Below are 12,837 nucleotides of genomic sequence, written 5' to 3' on the forward strand. Positions count from 1 at the left end.
TGCTTATAATGTATCTTCTGACAAACATTTTTTTTGTATTTAGAACAAAAGACCCCTAATAGGTGAACTATTCCCAGAAAGCACAATCCAATTTACAAAAAGATAATATGCAAAAAAATGTATTCCTTTAATTGTTAAAAGTTATCACAATGTTACAAATATAACATACATTTAAATGTGTGTTAAGATATTTGTAATATATGCTACATTGTGATGAAATTTAATAATTCAAAGGATACAATGTTTGCATATTATGTTTTTGTGAGTTGGATTGCCCCTTCTTGAATATCTCACCTATTAGGGGTCTTGTGTTCCACATAATTTATTGGGTTTCTTATTGTGAGATTATTTTCTTTTTCTGTGAAGATGCTATACCCCAATTTTTGATGTATGTATTTTTTTTTTTTTTTTTTTTTTTGGGGGGGGGGATTGGGTTTCTGAGTTGGGTAGAATTAAGAAAAAATGGGCAACACATGCACCTTAAATTAGAAAGACTGCAGAGCTATATACCTAAATAAATTAATAACAATATCCCTATAATAAAAAACCCAACAAACGCATGTGAACACTTTTAATCCCAAAAAGTGTGTAGATTCCAAAATATTATTGTTTTTATGCTCCCTCTCAAAACATTAGTGCTCAAATATTTCACAATAATATCATATCCTAATAAATTAATAAATGTAGTGTCCATCAAAATCCATATAATCATACTGAAAATTGCAGTCCTTTATATAGTCCAAAAAACTCCTTGTTGTAAACAACTTCTCAAGTGACCGGACCAGGGGCGGACTGACAACTCATGGGGTCCCCGGGCAATAGGGGATCATGGGGCCCCTGTGTCCTTGCCCAAACTCAAAAACGCCTATAAAAAGGTACCAGGGGCATCTCATGGGGCCCCCTACTGACCCCGGGCCCTCGGGCAGTGCCCGAGTTTCCAAATGGTCAGTCTGCCCCTGGACCGGACCAGATACCTCAACCTTTTTTTGAGGTATCTGGTCCGGTCACTTGAGAAGTTGTTTACAACAAGGAGTTTTTTGGGCTATATAAAGGACTGCAATTTTCTGTATGATTATATGGACTTTGATGGACACTACATTTATTGATTTATTAGGATAAGATATTATTGTGAATTATTTGAGCACTATCTTTTTGAGAGGGAGCATAACAACAATAATATTTGAGAGCTATATACCTGGCTGGGGTTTTTAGTAGTCTAAATTTGTCCACAAGCAACAACAGTTTTTTTCCAAAGGCTCTGATGCTAGACTTTGATATTTGAATTGGCAACAGGCTGAGTGCCCTGCTGGGTTCTGGCCATAGGCTGAGCAACCCCTGCAGGGGGCTGCAGACAGACTGGGTGTCACTACACTACCTCAGGAACCCTACTACCACAGTTTATGTGAACAGAGAAGACCAGATGCCACAATCAGGTTCTCTCGCTGAAGCATATCTTACATACTGTAACTGAGTATCCATGTGCTGGGGGCTTTACGGATTTTTATAACTTTGCTGCAAGGGTAGTTCACAGTACAGGAAGGCTTTCCACTGGGTTTACCCAACATTCAGGAGTCCTGTGACCAGGATTTATTATGTCATCGGACAAATACTTAAGAAATGGATTTCATATGTACTACTTACAGCCATTAATAATAAAATATGCATATTATATATTATATTGTGACGGTCTGGGTCTGCACCTTTACGCGAGCTGCTTATCATTTGTTTCCAAGCGCTCGTAACATTCTCCATTTTTTACTTACAGCCATTAGATGGGATGCTAGGTTGATAGGTTTTCTGCACAGTGGTTTACTACTTTGTTGTAAATATCCTGAGTACATTAATCTGTTACTATTCAGGTATATTTCCAAAAAAAAAAAAAAACATAAGCCTTCATAAGGCATTGGGTAGCCCACAGGAGTCCCCTGGGTCACATGGAGGAGAAGCACACCTTCCTGCAGTGCAGAGAGTTTGAAAATAATTATTCCATTTTTTAGGGAGTCACTCAAAGCAGGGAGGTCATGGCAGCTAGAAATGTAAGCACGAATAGGTTCTCTGGAAGGAGAACTTGATGCTTAAACAGTACTGACACAGTACTGAACAGTACTGTGAGACAGACAGATCAAGCACAGCCCTGTAGGGTAAGAAAAGGCAATTCTAAAGCAACTTTTGGAGTACAGAGCTTGAAGTGCAGGACCTTTGGCGTAAAGACAGATTTCAGGATTCCTAAAACAGAGAGTTGGGTTAGGCCACCAAAAAACAAGTAACAAAATAAATAAAAATGTTCCTAACCTATCCTAACCTATAGTGCATCCAGAGCTGTATAACATTTTATTTTGTTACAGACTGATGTTGAAATGGATTAAAATGGGGTTCTTACTTGACTTAAACAATCTACCGGTACACACTAGGCTCCATACACACTAGGAGCTGAAGAAAATGCTGAATAAAAAATATGCTAATATTAGCGTTTTTTCCGGTAAGGTTTGTTTTTTGTGCGGGCAGTTTGCTGCCATTTAGCTGGTTGTTAAGGAGCACTCCTTAACAACCAGCTATTCACTGAAAAAGAAAAAAATGCTGGACTTGGTTTTAAGGAGCATTCAGCATTTTCTTCTGCTGGAAAATCACTCCCAAAAATTTAAAAAAAAGCATATTTTTTTCTGCTCCTAGAAGCTGAAGCTTGAAAATTGCTTCTAGGCTACAATAGTGTGCATAGATACATAGAAAGACACTATTTGTTTCTAAGGGCAGAAAAAAATGCTCATAAGGAGCTGCTAGGAGCTTATTTTTAAGCCTGAAAGTACAAATAATTTTTTTATTCTGACACAGTTGAAGCTCATCTTCAAGTTTCTTTTATCCCTTGGCATCATCCCTCAGTCAGTACTTCTTATATACATTGCTCCATCACTATGTAAACTAACAAATAATTGGTTGATGTCATCAGTGAGGGCTGAGAGGTCCACTCAATGCAGCTGCCAGAAGGAGATTTCAGCAGATCGCTGAGCAGCGAAAGGCGCTGTCATTCTTAATATACACTCACTGGCCACTTTATTAGGTACACATGTTCAATTGCTTGATAAAACAAATTGCTAATCAGCCAATCACATGGCAGAAAATTAGTGCATTTAGGTATCTATATGTGGTGAAGACAACTTGCTGAATTTCAAACCAAGCATCAGAATGGGGAAGAAATGGGATTTAAGTGACTTTGATTGTGGAATGTTTGTTGGTGCCAAATGGGCTGGTCTTAGCATTTCAAGAACTGCTGATCTACTGAGATTTTCATGAAGAACCATCTGTAGGGTTTACAGAGAATGGTAAAAAAAAAAAAATATCCAGTTAGCGTCAGTTGTGTAGACAAAAATGCGTTGTTGATATCAGAGGTCAGAGGAGAATGGGCAGACTGCTTCGAGGTGATAGAAAGGCAACAATTATTCAGATAACTACCTGTTACAACCAAGGTTTACAGAATACCTGTCAACACCGCCTGGCAGTACCTTTAGCGCTCCACAGGACAAGACTCCCCAGGGCGTGGGGTCTAAGTCCCAGTCTGCTTGTTCACCAGGACCCTTGATGGTGGGGATGGACTTGGAGCAGACAGTGACCAGGTAGCAGCCCCTGAGTACACCCGCCTGTGGTAGAGGGATCCGCCAGAGATATATACTGGTAGAGAGCCTGACGTGAAGAGGCGGATAGGCCTGAGCAGCAGTGACCGGATCCGTATAGGATGGATGGATGGCTGGATGGATGGCAGGGTAGTGTAGCGTAGTCAGACAGGCTGGGTCGGTAACAGTGGGAACAGCACGGTACAAAGCAGCAGACAATGAGTAGTCAGGTCACACGCCGGGTTCAGTAACAGGAGGTCAGATAAATAGGGATATCCAGGAGAGTAGTCAAACGAGCCAGGGGTCAGAGCAGGAGATAGTCAGCAAGGTCAGGATCAAGCAGGGTCGGCAACAAATCAATCAGCAGGAACACACGAGCAGGAACAGGATAAGAAGACCATACGGCAACCAGTGTCTGTGCAGGGCTGGTTTAAATAGTGCGCCCTGCACTGTCATTGGTGCCAAACGTGCGTCCGTGATCACGAGTGTGCATGCGCGGCCGCCGCCACAGCTGCCCAGGTCCTAGCGCCTGCCGATTAGAGCGCATTGGCGTTCTGCGCATGTGCAGACCCGTGCACCACCGCGACTGCTGACAATACCACCTCAACATGTCGAACCTTGAAGCAGATGGGCTACAGCAGCAGAAGACCACACAGACTGCCACTCCTGTCAGCTAAGAGCAAGAAACAGATGCTACAACTCACACAGGTTCACAAAAATTGGACAATAGAAGATTGGAAAAATGTTGCCTGGTCTGATGAGTCTCAATTCAGCTGCGACATTCAGATGATAGGGTCAGAATTTGGCGTAAACAACATGAAAGCATGGATCCATCCTGCCTTGAATCAACTGTTCAGGCTGCTGGTGGTGTAATGGCATGGAGGATATTTTCTTGGCACACTTTGGGCCCCTTAGAACCAACCAAGCATTGTTTAAATGCCATGGCCTACCTGAGAATAGTTGCTGACCATGTCCATCCCTGTATGACCACAGTCTACCCATCTTCTGATAGCTCCTTCCAGCAGGATAAATCACAAAGCTCAAATCATCTCACACTGGTTTCTTGAACATGACAATGAGTTGTACTCCAATGGCCTCTACAGTCACCAGATCTCAATCCAGTAGAGCACCTTTGGGATCTGGTGGAATGGAAGATTTGCATCATGGATGTACAGCCAACAAATCTGCAGCAACTGCGTGATGCTATCATGTCAATATGGACCAAAATATCTGAGAAATGTTTCCAACACCTTGTTGAATCTATGCCATGAAGGATTAAGGCACTTCTGAAGACAAAAGGGGGTCCAACCCAGTACTAGCAAGGTGTACCTAATAAAGCGGCTGGTGAGTGTATATTCCCACTGATGCAGGTAGTGCTGACTTGATGATAGTGATAGAAATTGCATCTATAGCCATTTTTGTTTTGGGGGGGGGTCATAAAGTTTCGAGGGGTTATAACAAATATCTGTCAAGTTTTTATTGTTTTTCATTGACCCAATGGGGTAATTACTATCAGTGGGACAGAGTGTAACATTGTCTGTGAAATTGTTGCCAAAAAGTCATGAATTATGAAATGATCTATTATGTCACAGTGGCCACGGTTTATAAGGCACAAAATGGGTAAGTTACATATGCATACCTCAGGTGTCTATGAGATGAGTAGTCATGCAGTCATCATTTGAGGTCTAAAACTAAAATAAAGTGTCGAATGTTAAAAAAATGTGCAGAATTCTCGAAATGCCAGAAGTTTATGAACTCTGCTGTGCAAGAATCAAGTGTCAAAGGAAGCACAAATAAGAAGGAAGTATGCAAAGTACTGTTACAATACTATTACCATTCAATTCAAAACCACCGACCATCTTGCTGCTCACCACATGCTGCCACCCACTGTCTGGTGGACCTGTCAGCAATCCCACATCACTGCATGGCTAGTTAAACCTTCCCTATGCTATCCAAAACGTAAAAGTAATTTAATGGCTGGACTTGAAAAATGTACCTGTTCCAACTTATATATAAATTAAACTTAAGAACTAACCTACAGAAACTATCTTGTTCGTAACCGAGGGACTGCTGTACAAAAACATTATTATACTGTATATAGTTGTTTGTCATATACAGTTAGGTGCATATATATTTGGACACAGGAACAATTTTAGTTTTTTTCAGGTATTTACCAAAACATATTCAAACTATAGTTATATAATGGATATGGGCTGAAAGTGCACACTCTCAGGTTTAATTTGAGGGTATGTACATCCAAATTGGAGGAAGGGTTTAGGAATTACATCTCTAAAGAGTAGCCACCCCCCCCTTTTTCAAAGGACCAAAAGTAATTGGACAAATTAATATAATTATAAATAAAATGTTCATTTTTAATATTTTGCTGAGAATTCTTTACTGGCAATGACTGCCTGAAGTCTGGAACCCATGGACATTACCAAAGACTGGATTCCTCCTTTCTGATCCTTTGCCAGGCTCTAACTGCAGCTGTCTTCAGTTGTTCTTTGTTTGTGGGTCTTTCTGCCTTTAGTTTTGCTTTCAGCAAGTGAAATGCATGCTCAATTGGGTTGAGATCAGGTGATTGACTCGCCCCATTGCAATATATTCCACTTCTTTACCTTCAAAAGCTTCTGGGTTGCTTTTGCAGTGTGTTTTAGATCATTGTCCATCTGTACTGTGAAGCGCCATCCAATCAACTTTGCTGCATTTGGCTGAATCTGGGCTGATAGTTATCCTCTAAACACTGTAGAATTCATCCAGCTGCTTCTGTCTTCTGTCACATCATCAATAAACACCAATGTCTCAGTGCCACTGGAAGCCATGTACAGATGACGTTGTGTGCTTTGGATCATGAGCTGTTCCAAGCCTTCGCCACACTTTTTTCTTCTCGTCATTCTGGTACAGATAATTCTTTGTTTCATCCATCCTAAGAATGCCTTTCCAGAACTGGTCTGGTTTTTTTAGATGTTTTTTGGCAAGGTCTAATCTGGCTTTTCTATTCTTCAGGCTTATGAATGGTTATCACCTTGTGGTGAACCCTCTGTATTTGCTCTTGTGAAGTCTTCTCTTGATTGTAGACTTTGCAATGATATGTCCACCTCCTGGAGAGTGTCCTACACTTGTCTGGATGTTGTCAATGGGTTTTTCTTTACCATAGAGAGGATCCTGCAATCATCTGCCACTGTTGTCTTCTGTGGACGTCCATGCCTTTTAAATGTTGCTGAGCTCACCAGTGCGTTCTTCTTTCCTCAGAATGTACCAAACTGTTGATTTGGCCACGCTGTTTCCCTTTCATGGACAGCTCCTTTGAACACATGATGTAGGTTCACAGCAATAGAGTCCAAATGCAAACACCACACTTAGAATTCACTCCAAACCTTTACCTGCTTAATTGATGAGGAAATAGCAAAGGAGTAGCCCACACCTGGCCATGAAGCAGCTTTTGATTCAATTGTCCAATTACTTTTGGTCCCTTGAAAAAGGGGGGATGGCTACTCTTAAGAGCTGTAATTCCTAAACCTTTATAAATATGGACCTAACTGTATATAAAACTATGTGTCCTACCCCACCTACTGCTTGGACTACTATTGCATTTAATGTGTGCACATAAACAACATGCAGTCTTTTCAATTATGAGGCATGCACATTGTGACTTTCATGCAACAAGTCCCAATATTTTCTTTCTGACGCACATGTCACATTCCACAGTAACACGCATTTAAATTCATTGTCTATTTGACGTTCTAGTATCTCAACCAATTTTAATAGCATAGTGCCAGTGGTTTTGTCCTTTCTAATGTAGAGAAAGTGAGGGAAGATCTAAATTTTGAGTTGCCACCAGCAGAGCAATACAGGGGAATTCTTCCAATGAGGATTGATTTAGGTTTGGAGACATTGCCAGGCAAAACAGAGAATGAGTTACATATTTTTGTGCAGCCATTATAGGAAATTATAGGTAGGTTTTCTGCACAGGGTTTTTTCACTACTGTGATGCAATAATTGTGTGTGGACAGACAAATGTACGGTATGTGCCTGCGATGCATGTTGACACACCCAGGTTACAATGTACATATGATGAATTTACTGTACCCTACTGTATTTGCTATAGAGTGTTTGCCTAGTGTACACTCTGGTATCTGAATGTTAGTCAGCTAAGCGGTGGCATACCTTAAATAAAGGTTACTCTATGACCGTCAATGTAGAACCAACAGGACTGGATGTAGCATTATCCACAAAAAGACCTATTCTTGAATGGTGTTCAATAGGATGTTTGAATGGATCTTGTAATAACTGTCACAGACGCGCCATGTAATCTCCTTCCAGTTTCCTGGACACCTCCGTCTGTCCGTCCATCCGCCCGCCCGTACATGGAAAGCCTCTTGTGCCTCTATCCTCTTTAACTTGGCAACCGAAAGAAGATATACATGGCGCATCTGTGACAGTTATTACAAGATCCATTCAAACATCCTATTGAACACCATTCAAGAATAAGTCTTTTTGTGGATAATGCTACATCCAGTCCTGTTGGTTCTACATTGACGGTCATAGAGTAACCTTTAGTGTTTAACCCTGTGAGCGGATACCTGTACAGAGCCCGTCCCGGAGTGAGGCCTTAGGTGCTGCAAACTGCCCAGGGAAAGGGGGATCCTTAACGGTTTGTGGCTAGACCAGGCTAATCCGGTTCTAAAGGAGACTTCAAGCAGACATCTTTGAGATTTACATATGCATATATGCGCATAAGGTTGCGCATCTGGTGAGTGCATATTCCTAACAATTTTACGTCACGTCACCAGGATTTGTAAGGAGCACTTATCTGAGATCCTCTCAGACGGATCATCACTTCTAAGCACTTTATATGAACTGTTTTTAGGACTGTGTATGATTATGAACACCTAGCACATTGCTAGTGCTCACCAATATCACCTTTATCTTTGCATTGTGCACATTAGTCACTTTACATCCACATCTGGGTTTAGTGCAATTTTTTATGTATGCATAAATTTGATTTTAGGGATTCCAGCGCCGCACCCTTTTGTTTTTCTTGAATATTCTGGAGATTTTTGGTCTGCCTTTTTGGTGCTTTGGCTGCTTTTTATTGTTTTAGCGCTCACTTATTTTATCTTTTTACTGTATACCTAAAATAAAAATGTGATCTTTCCTGATTGTTTTTTGGTATATTGAACTGCTCTTAGCATATGCATCTAATGAAGAAACACAACTATATGAAGTGAATACTGATATCACTAAAGTAAAGTGAAAAAGTAAAAATACATAAGACACACTGTCCTAGGGGTATCAAAGTGTGCACATGCAGCTACACAGGTCTCCAAAGTTACATACTCCTCTGTACTCTGTTCATAATATCAAAGATCGTATGATGTACAAGCTTTAAAAACTCATTGCTTTAGTTGGCACATGTGCATTTCATTACTTATCTGATACGCACATTCCTTAAAAGAGAAGTGCTTATTTTCAAAATAACAAACCGACATACTCCCCTAGGTGGATGCAGCATCAGTGCAATCCTGCATCTGTTCCTTGCCACCTCTACGACCGAGAACTGAGTGATCAAGGACCACTGATTGCTCAGTTCTCGGTCAGTTCTTCAGTGAGCAGAAAGCCGAAGACTGTCAGTCTCTGCTCTGTCCCCGCAGTGCTCGCTGGTGCACCTGGCTGTGAAGGGGGTGGGAGCATCTGGCTCAAGCTCTCAAAGGCGCTCTGAGAGGCTGAGCCAGCTGCCACTCAGGAATCTGGGCAGATCCCGATATTAAAGTCAGGATCCCTCCAGTGTCAGGAACAGCTAAGTGATGGGTCACAGAAGTGCAGAACTAAGTGCACTCCTATGACCCTCAGGAGAAGTAAGGCCAAAAGAGCTTTGGTCCTATTTCTCTTTGATTGCACTTTGTCAGATCTGAAGGCACAAAAGCAGTATTGTTTTGATGCTCAAGGCACACAGCAAACAAGGACCACACTGTATACATTGGGCATCAGTGGACAATCAGCAAGATAGTGGCAGAGATTGCTCATTTTCATGCTTGCGCTCATGCAAGCCTACATTGCAACAGTACCTGAACCCTGCTTTCGTTAATTTGCTTTAGGTAAAGAGGAACTTCACAAGGCATGTGAAAATTAACAGTTGGCAACTACAAATACTGTAGCTGCTGAATTTTAGGAAGATACCTACCAGCCCATGAAGCCCAGCACCGTCTTACACAGATCCAATTTGTCTCTAAGGGCTTTGAATCTTCTGTGCTGCCATCCTGGAAGTAGAAGCAGGCATCATCATAAAACAGATTCAACCTTCCAAAAAAAAAAAGAACTTCAATTTAGTCACAGGTTGGAGGAGGAAGATTATGAGAAGCGTAACTTTTATTTTTGGGTAAAGGTCCTCTTTAATTGGACCCAGTGATTTTAATACAAGTGCTCTGTAAATTTTTACACCACAGTCCTGTGGCTTTCAGTCAGACTTCTGCCATTGCAGTACATTAAAAATAAATGAGAAACTTCACAAAACCACAAAATATAAAATGTGCCGCTGTTCTTTCTGCTTACTGTCTTTCTAGCACTTAACTCCTTGTCAGATGACATGTACCTTCTAATCTTTTAGCAGTTGCCTGTCACTACAAGGTATTGGCACAGGAAGCGGACAAACAATTAATGTAGCTCTGAATTTTTCTTTTTAGGGAATCAAGGACATTTCGCTTGACAGGTTTATGCATGGCGGAGCCAATGTTACAGGATTCCAGCTGGTGGATTTTAATACTCCAATAGTGACGGAATTAATGCAGAGGTGGAAGACACTGGACCAGCGGGAGTACCCAGGATCTGAAACCCCTCCAAAGGTATTTGGTTATTTCTTCTTCATCACACAGGGGTTATTTATGAAAACTGTCACATAGGCTAGGAGAAAAATCAGGATGCACAGGTGAATTTTAAAAGTATGCACCAGTCATGAATGAGAATGAAGCTTTGAAATTCATACAGGGAACACAGGCTACCTGCTCAGCACTTGTGTTTTTCTTCAGTGGGTAACTATAGTGCCGCAGACGACCCACTGCTTAACCCCTTCCTGCCGGTGCCTCCCGGCCCTTTAAGCATTTCAGGAGGCGGGACGGGCAGGGTTAGGGATCATGCGACCGCCGTGGCACATCATCACGGCAGTCACATGATCGGGAAAGGTACCGATCGAAAGATCAGACCAGGACCTTTGCATGAGTACCAGACATGTGTGCTGGGAGCGTGCAGGGTGAGCGCTCTCAGCACATATGTTTTTTGTTAATTGCACGCAAATGTGCGGCCGTTCGGCGTCTACGCCCAGATGGCGGGAGGCCGCACATTTGTGTGCTGCCGGCGTGAAGAGGTTAAGCTTCATGCACACTGGGCATTTTTACAGCTGCTGTTTTGAGCATCAGGTGTTTTTTTTTCTACAGCCATTAAACTCCCCAATATGTTATCCTGTGTGTTCATGCAAACATAGGCTTTTGTCAGCATTTCTTGGCAGTGGCGTTTTCAGGCTGGAGAAAAACCCAGAACTACTGCGTTTGAAAAGGAGTTTTTTAAAAACGACGAAAAACACTGAAAACACAGCTGTCTGGCATTTGTGAGCATTTTTGAGCCACAAGCTTTTGTAGGAGTATAGTTTTGCTAAGAATCACTGAAAAACCACAAAAAAAAGGCGACAAAGCACACATTTTTAACGTGTCGTTCTACAGCTAACACTACTGCTGTTTTTAGTATATCCAGTGTGCATGAGGCCTTAAAAGTGCCAAGTTGCAGGTTATCTGGGAATACCAAATGCTGATCCTGATAATCTGAAGGGCAGAAATCCTCAACTCCACCCATTTTTGACTACCTCCTGTCTCAGACGTTGGAAAACGTTAAGACAAAAAAAATGAATTTCAACCCCAAAGTTTATCTGTGAAGCTTGCAGAGTTTTGCTGCAACACAAAATCACATTAAGGTAAAGCAAAGTTTCTGGATCATCATTTTCAAACTTCTCCTAACCCTAGGCTCACACCTAAGCATTTTCCGTTTTGCAGAAACACACTATAATTCATTTAACATGATTTCCTATGGGACACATTCACGTCTCTGTGTTTTCACCTGGTGTGTTTTTTGGAAAGGGTCAGGGACTTTTTTGAACGCAAAAAGTTGCGTTTTTGGTTCTATAGACGTCAGTGGAAATGCTGGAGAAAAGCATGTAGTGCTTTTTTGCAGCATTTTTTTTCTGCGTTTTTAATGCGTTTTGCATTTTAAATCTGCCGAGCAACAAGAAAAATTAAAAAATGCAAAACGCGGCAAAAAATGCGGGTTAAAAAATGCAAAACACAATGCAGAAAGGGGTCAAATGCAAACTGCATAGGTGTGAACCTAGCTTTATAACTGCCCATACACTTGTACGCACAATGAGAATATCAGACAAATTATTGTCTGTTTTTTTTTTCTTTTGCACACGAAGGGCAAAATTAGAACCAAAATATCTTAGGAGCACCTTAAGATTTTCTACTACATCCATCCAACCAGATATTGATGTGTTATGTGTACAGACCTCAGATAATCAGACAACTTATTGTTCAGTTTTTGTTGCATTCTGGTCTCATAACAAAAATGAATAGGTTACTAAATTCTCGTATGATAGAATACAACTTAGGAAGTGATGTAATGTATTGTACTGCATTGTATTGTAATGTATTATTTCGTTTCTGAGCATGCACGGTCTTGGTCACTCGTCATACGTTTGTTCTGTTATCATATGAGAAAAAATGTTGTGCTTGCCCCTTCAGATAATTTTGCATGAACTATTGTGATCAGCTCTCAAAAGCTGTGTACTAATGATCAGATTATCAGATAGTCTCTCTGAAAGCTGTATTTTTCATCCAATTTTCTCATCGTGTGTACTAGGCATTCATTTATTTTTTTCAGCCTGTGCTAAACAGTGCAAATAAACAAATCTTCCTCTGCAGCTATTGTATTCTGACTGCCAGCACAGCCATCTTTCAAAATACCCGAATAGTACCTTCATCTGATTGGATGCAGGCCGGGTGTGGACAGACCATTTGGACCCTCGGGTCAGTAGGGGGCCCCATGAGATGCCCCTGGTACCTTTCATAGGCTTTTTTGGGTGTGATTTGAGTGTGGGCAAGGACACAGGGGCCCCATGATTTCCTATTGCCCAGGGGCCCCATGAGTGCTCAGTCCGCCCCTGATGCAGGCGCTGTCAGGCTGACAGTTA

The 12,837-nt window shown here is 41.4% G+C and overlaps 1 protein-coding gene across 10 annotated transcripts in view; it reads left to right on the top strand.

Annotated features, from left to right (window-relative positions):
- Nucleotides 1-12,837, top strand: part of GRIA4 (glutamate ionotropic receptor AMPA type subunit 4) — a 440,006-nt gene that overhangs the window by 318,705 nt on the left and 108,464 nt on the right. For all 10 annotated transcript variants that reach the window (XR_016314183.1, XR_016314182.1, XM_089687287.1 and 7 more), the window contains exon 6: nucleotides 10,289-10,447. Coding sequence is in view for 8 of the 10 variants with exons in the window: in XM_089687287.1 (XP_089543413.1) it covers nucleotides 10,289-10,447 (159 nt within the window). In the remaining 2 variants the exon portion in view is untranslated. The remainder of the gene's footprint in view (nucleotides 1-10,288; nucleotides 10,448-12,837) is intronic.

This window comes from Staurois parvus, unplaced genomic scaffold (assembly GCF_062004578.1).
Source record: "Staurois parvus isolate SC_StPar_1 unplaced genomic scaffold, SC_StPar_1.0 ptg000422l, whole genome shotgun sequence".
Lineage (NCBI taxonomy): Eukaryota > Metazoa > Chordata > Amphibia > Anura > Ranidae > Staurois > Staurois parvus.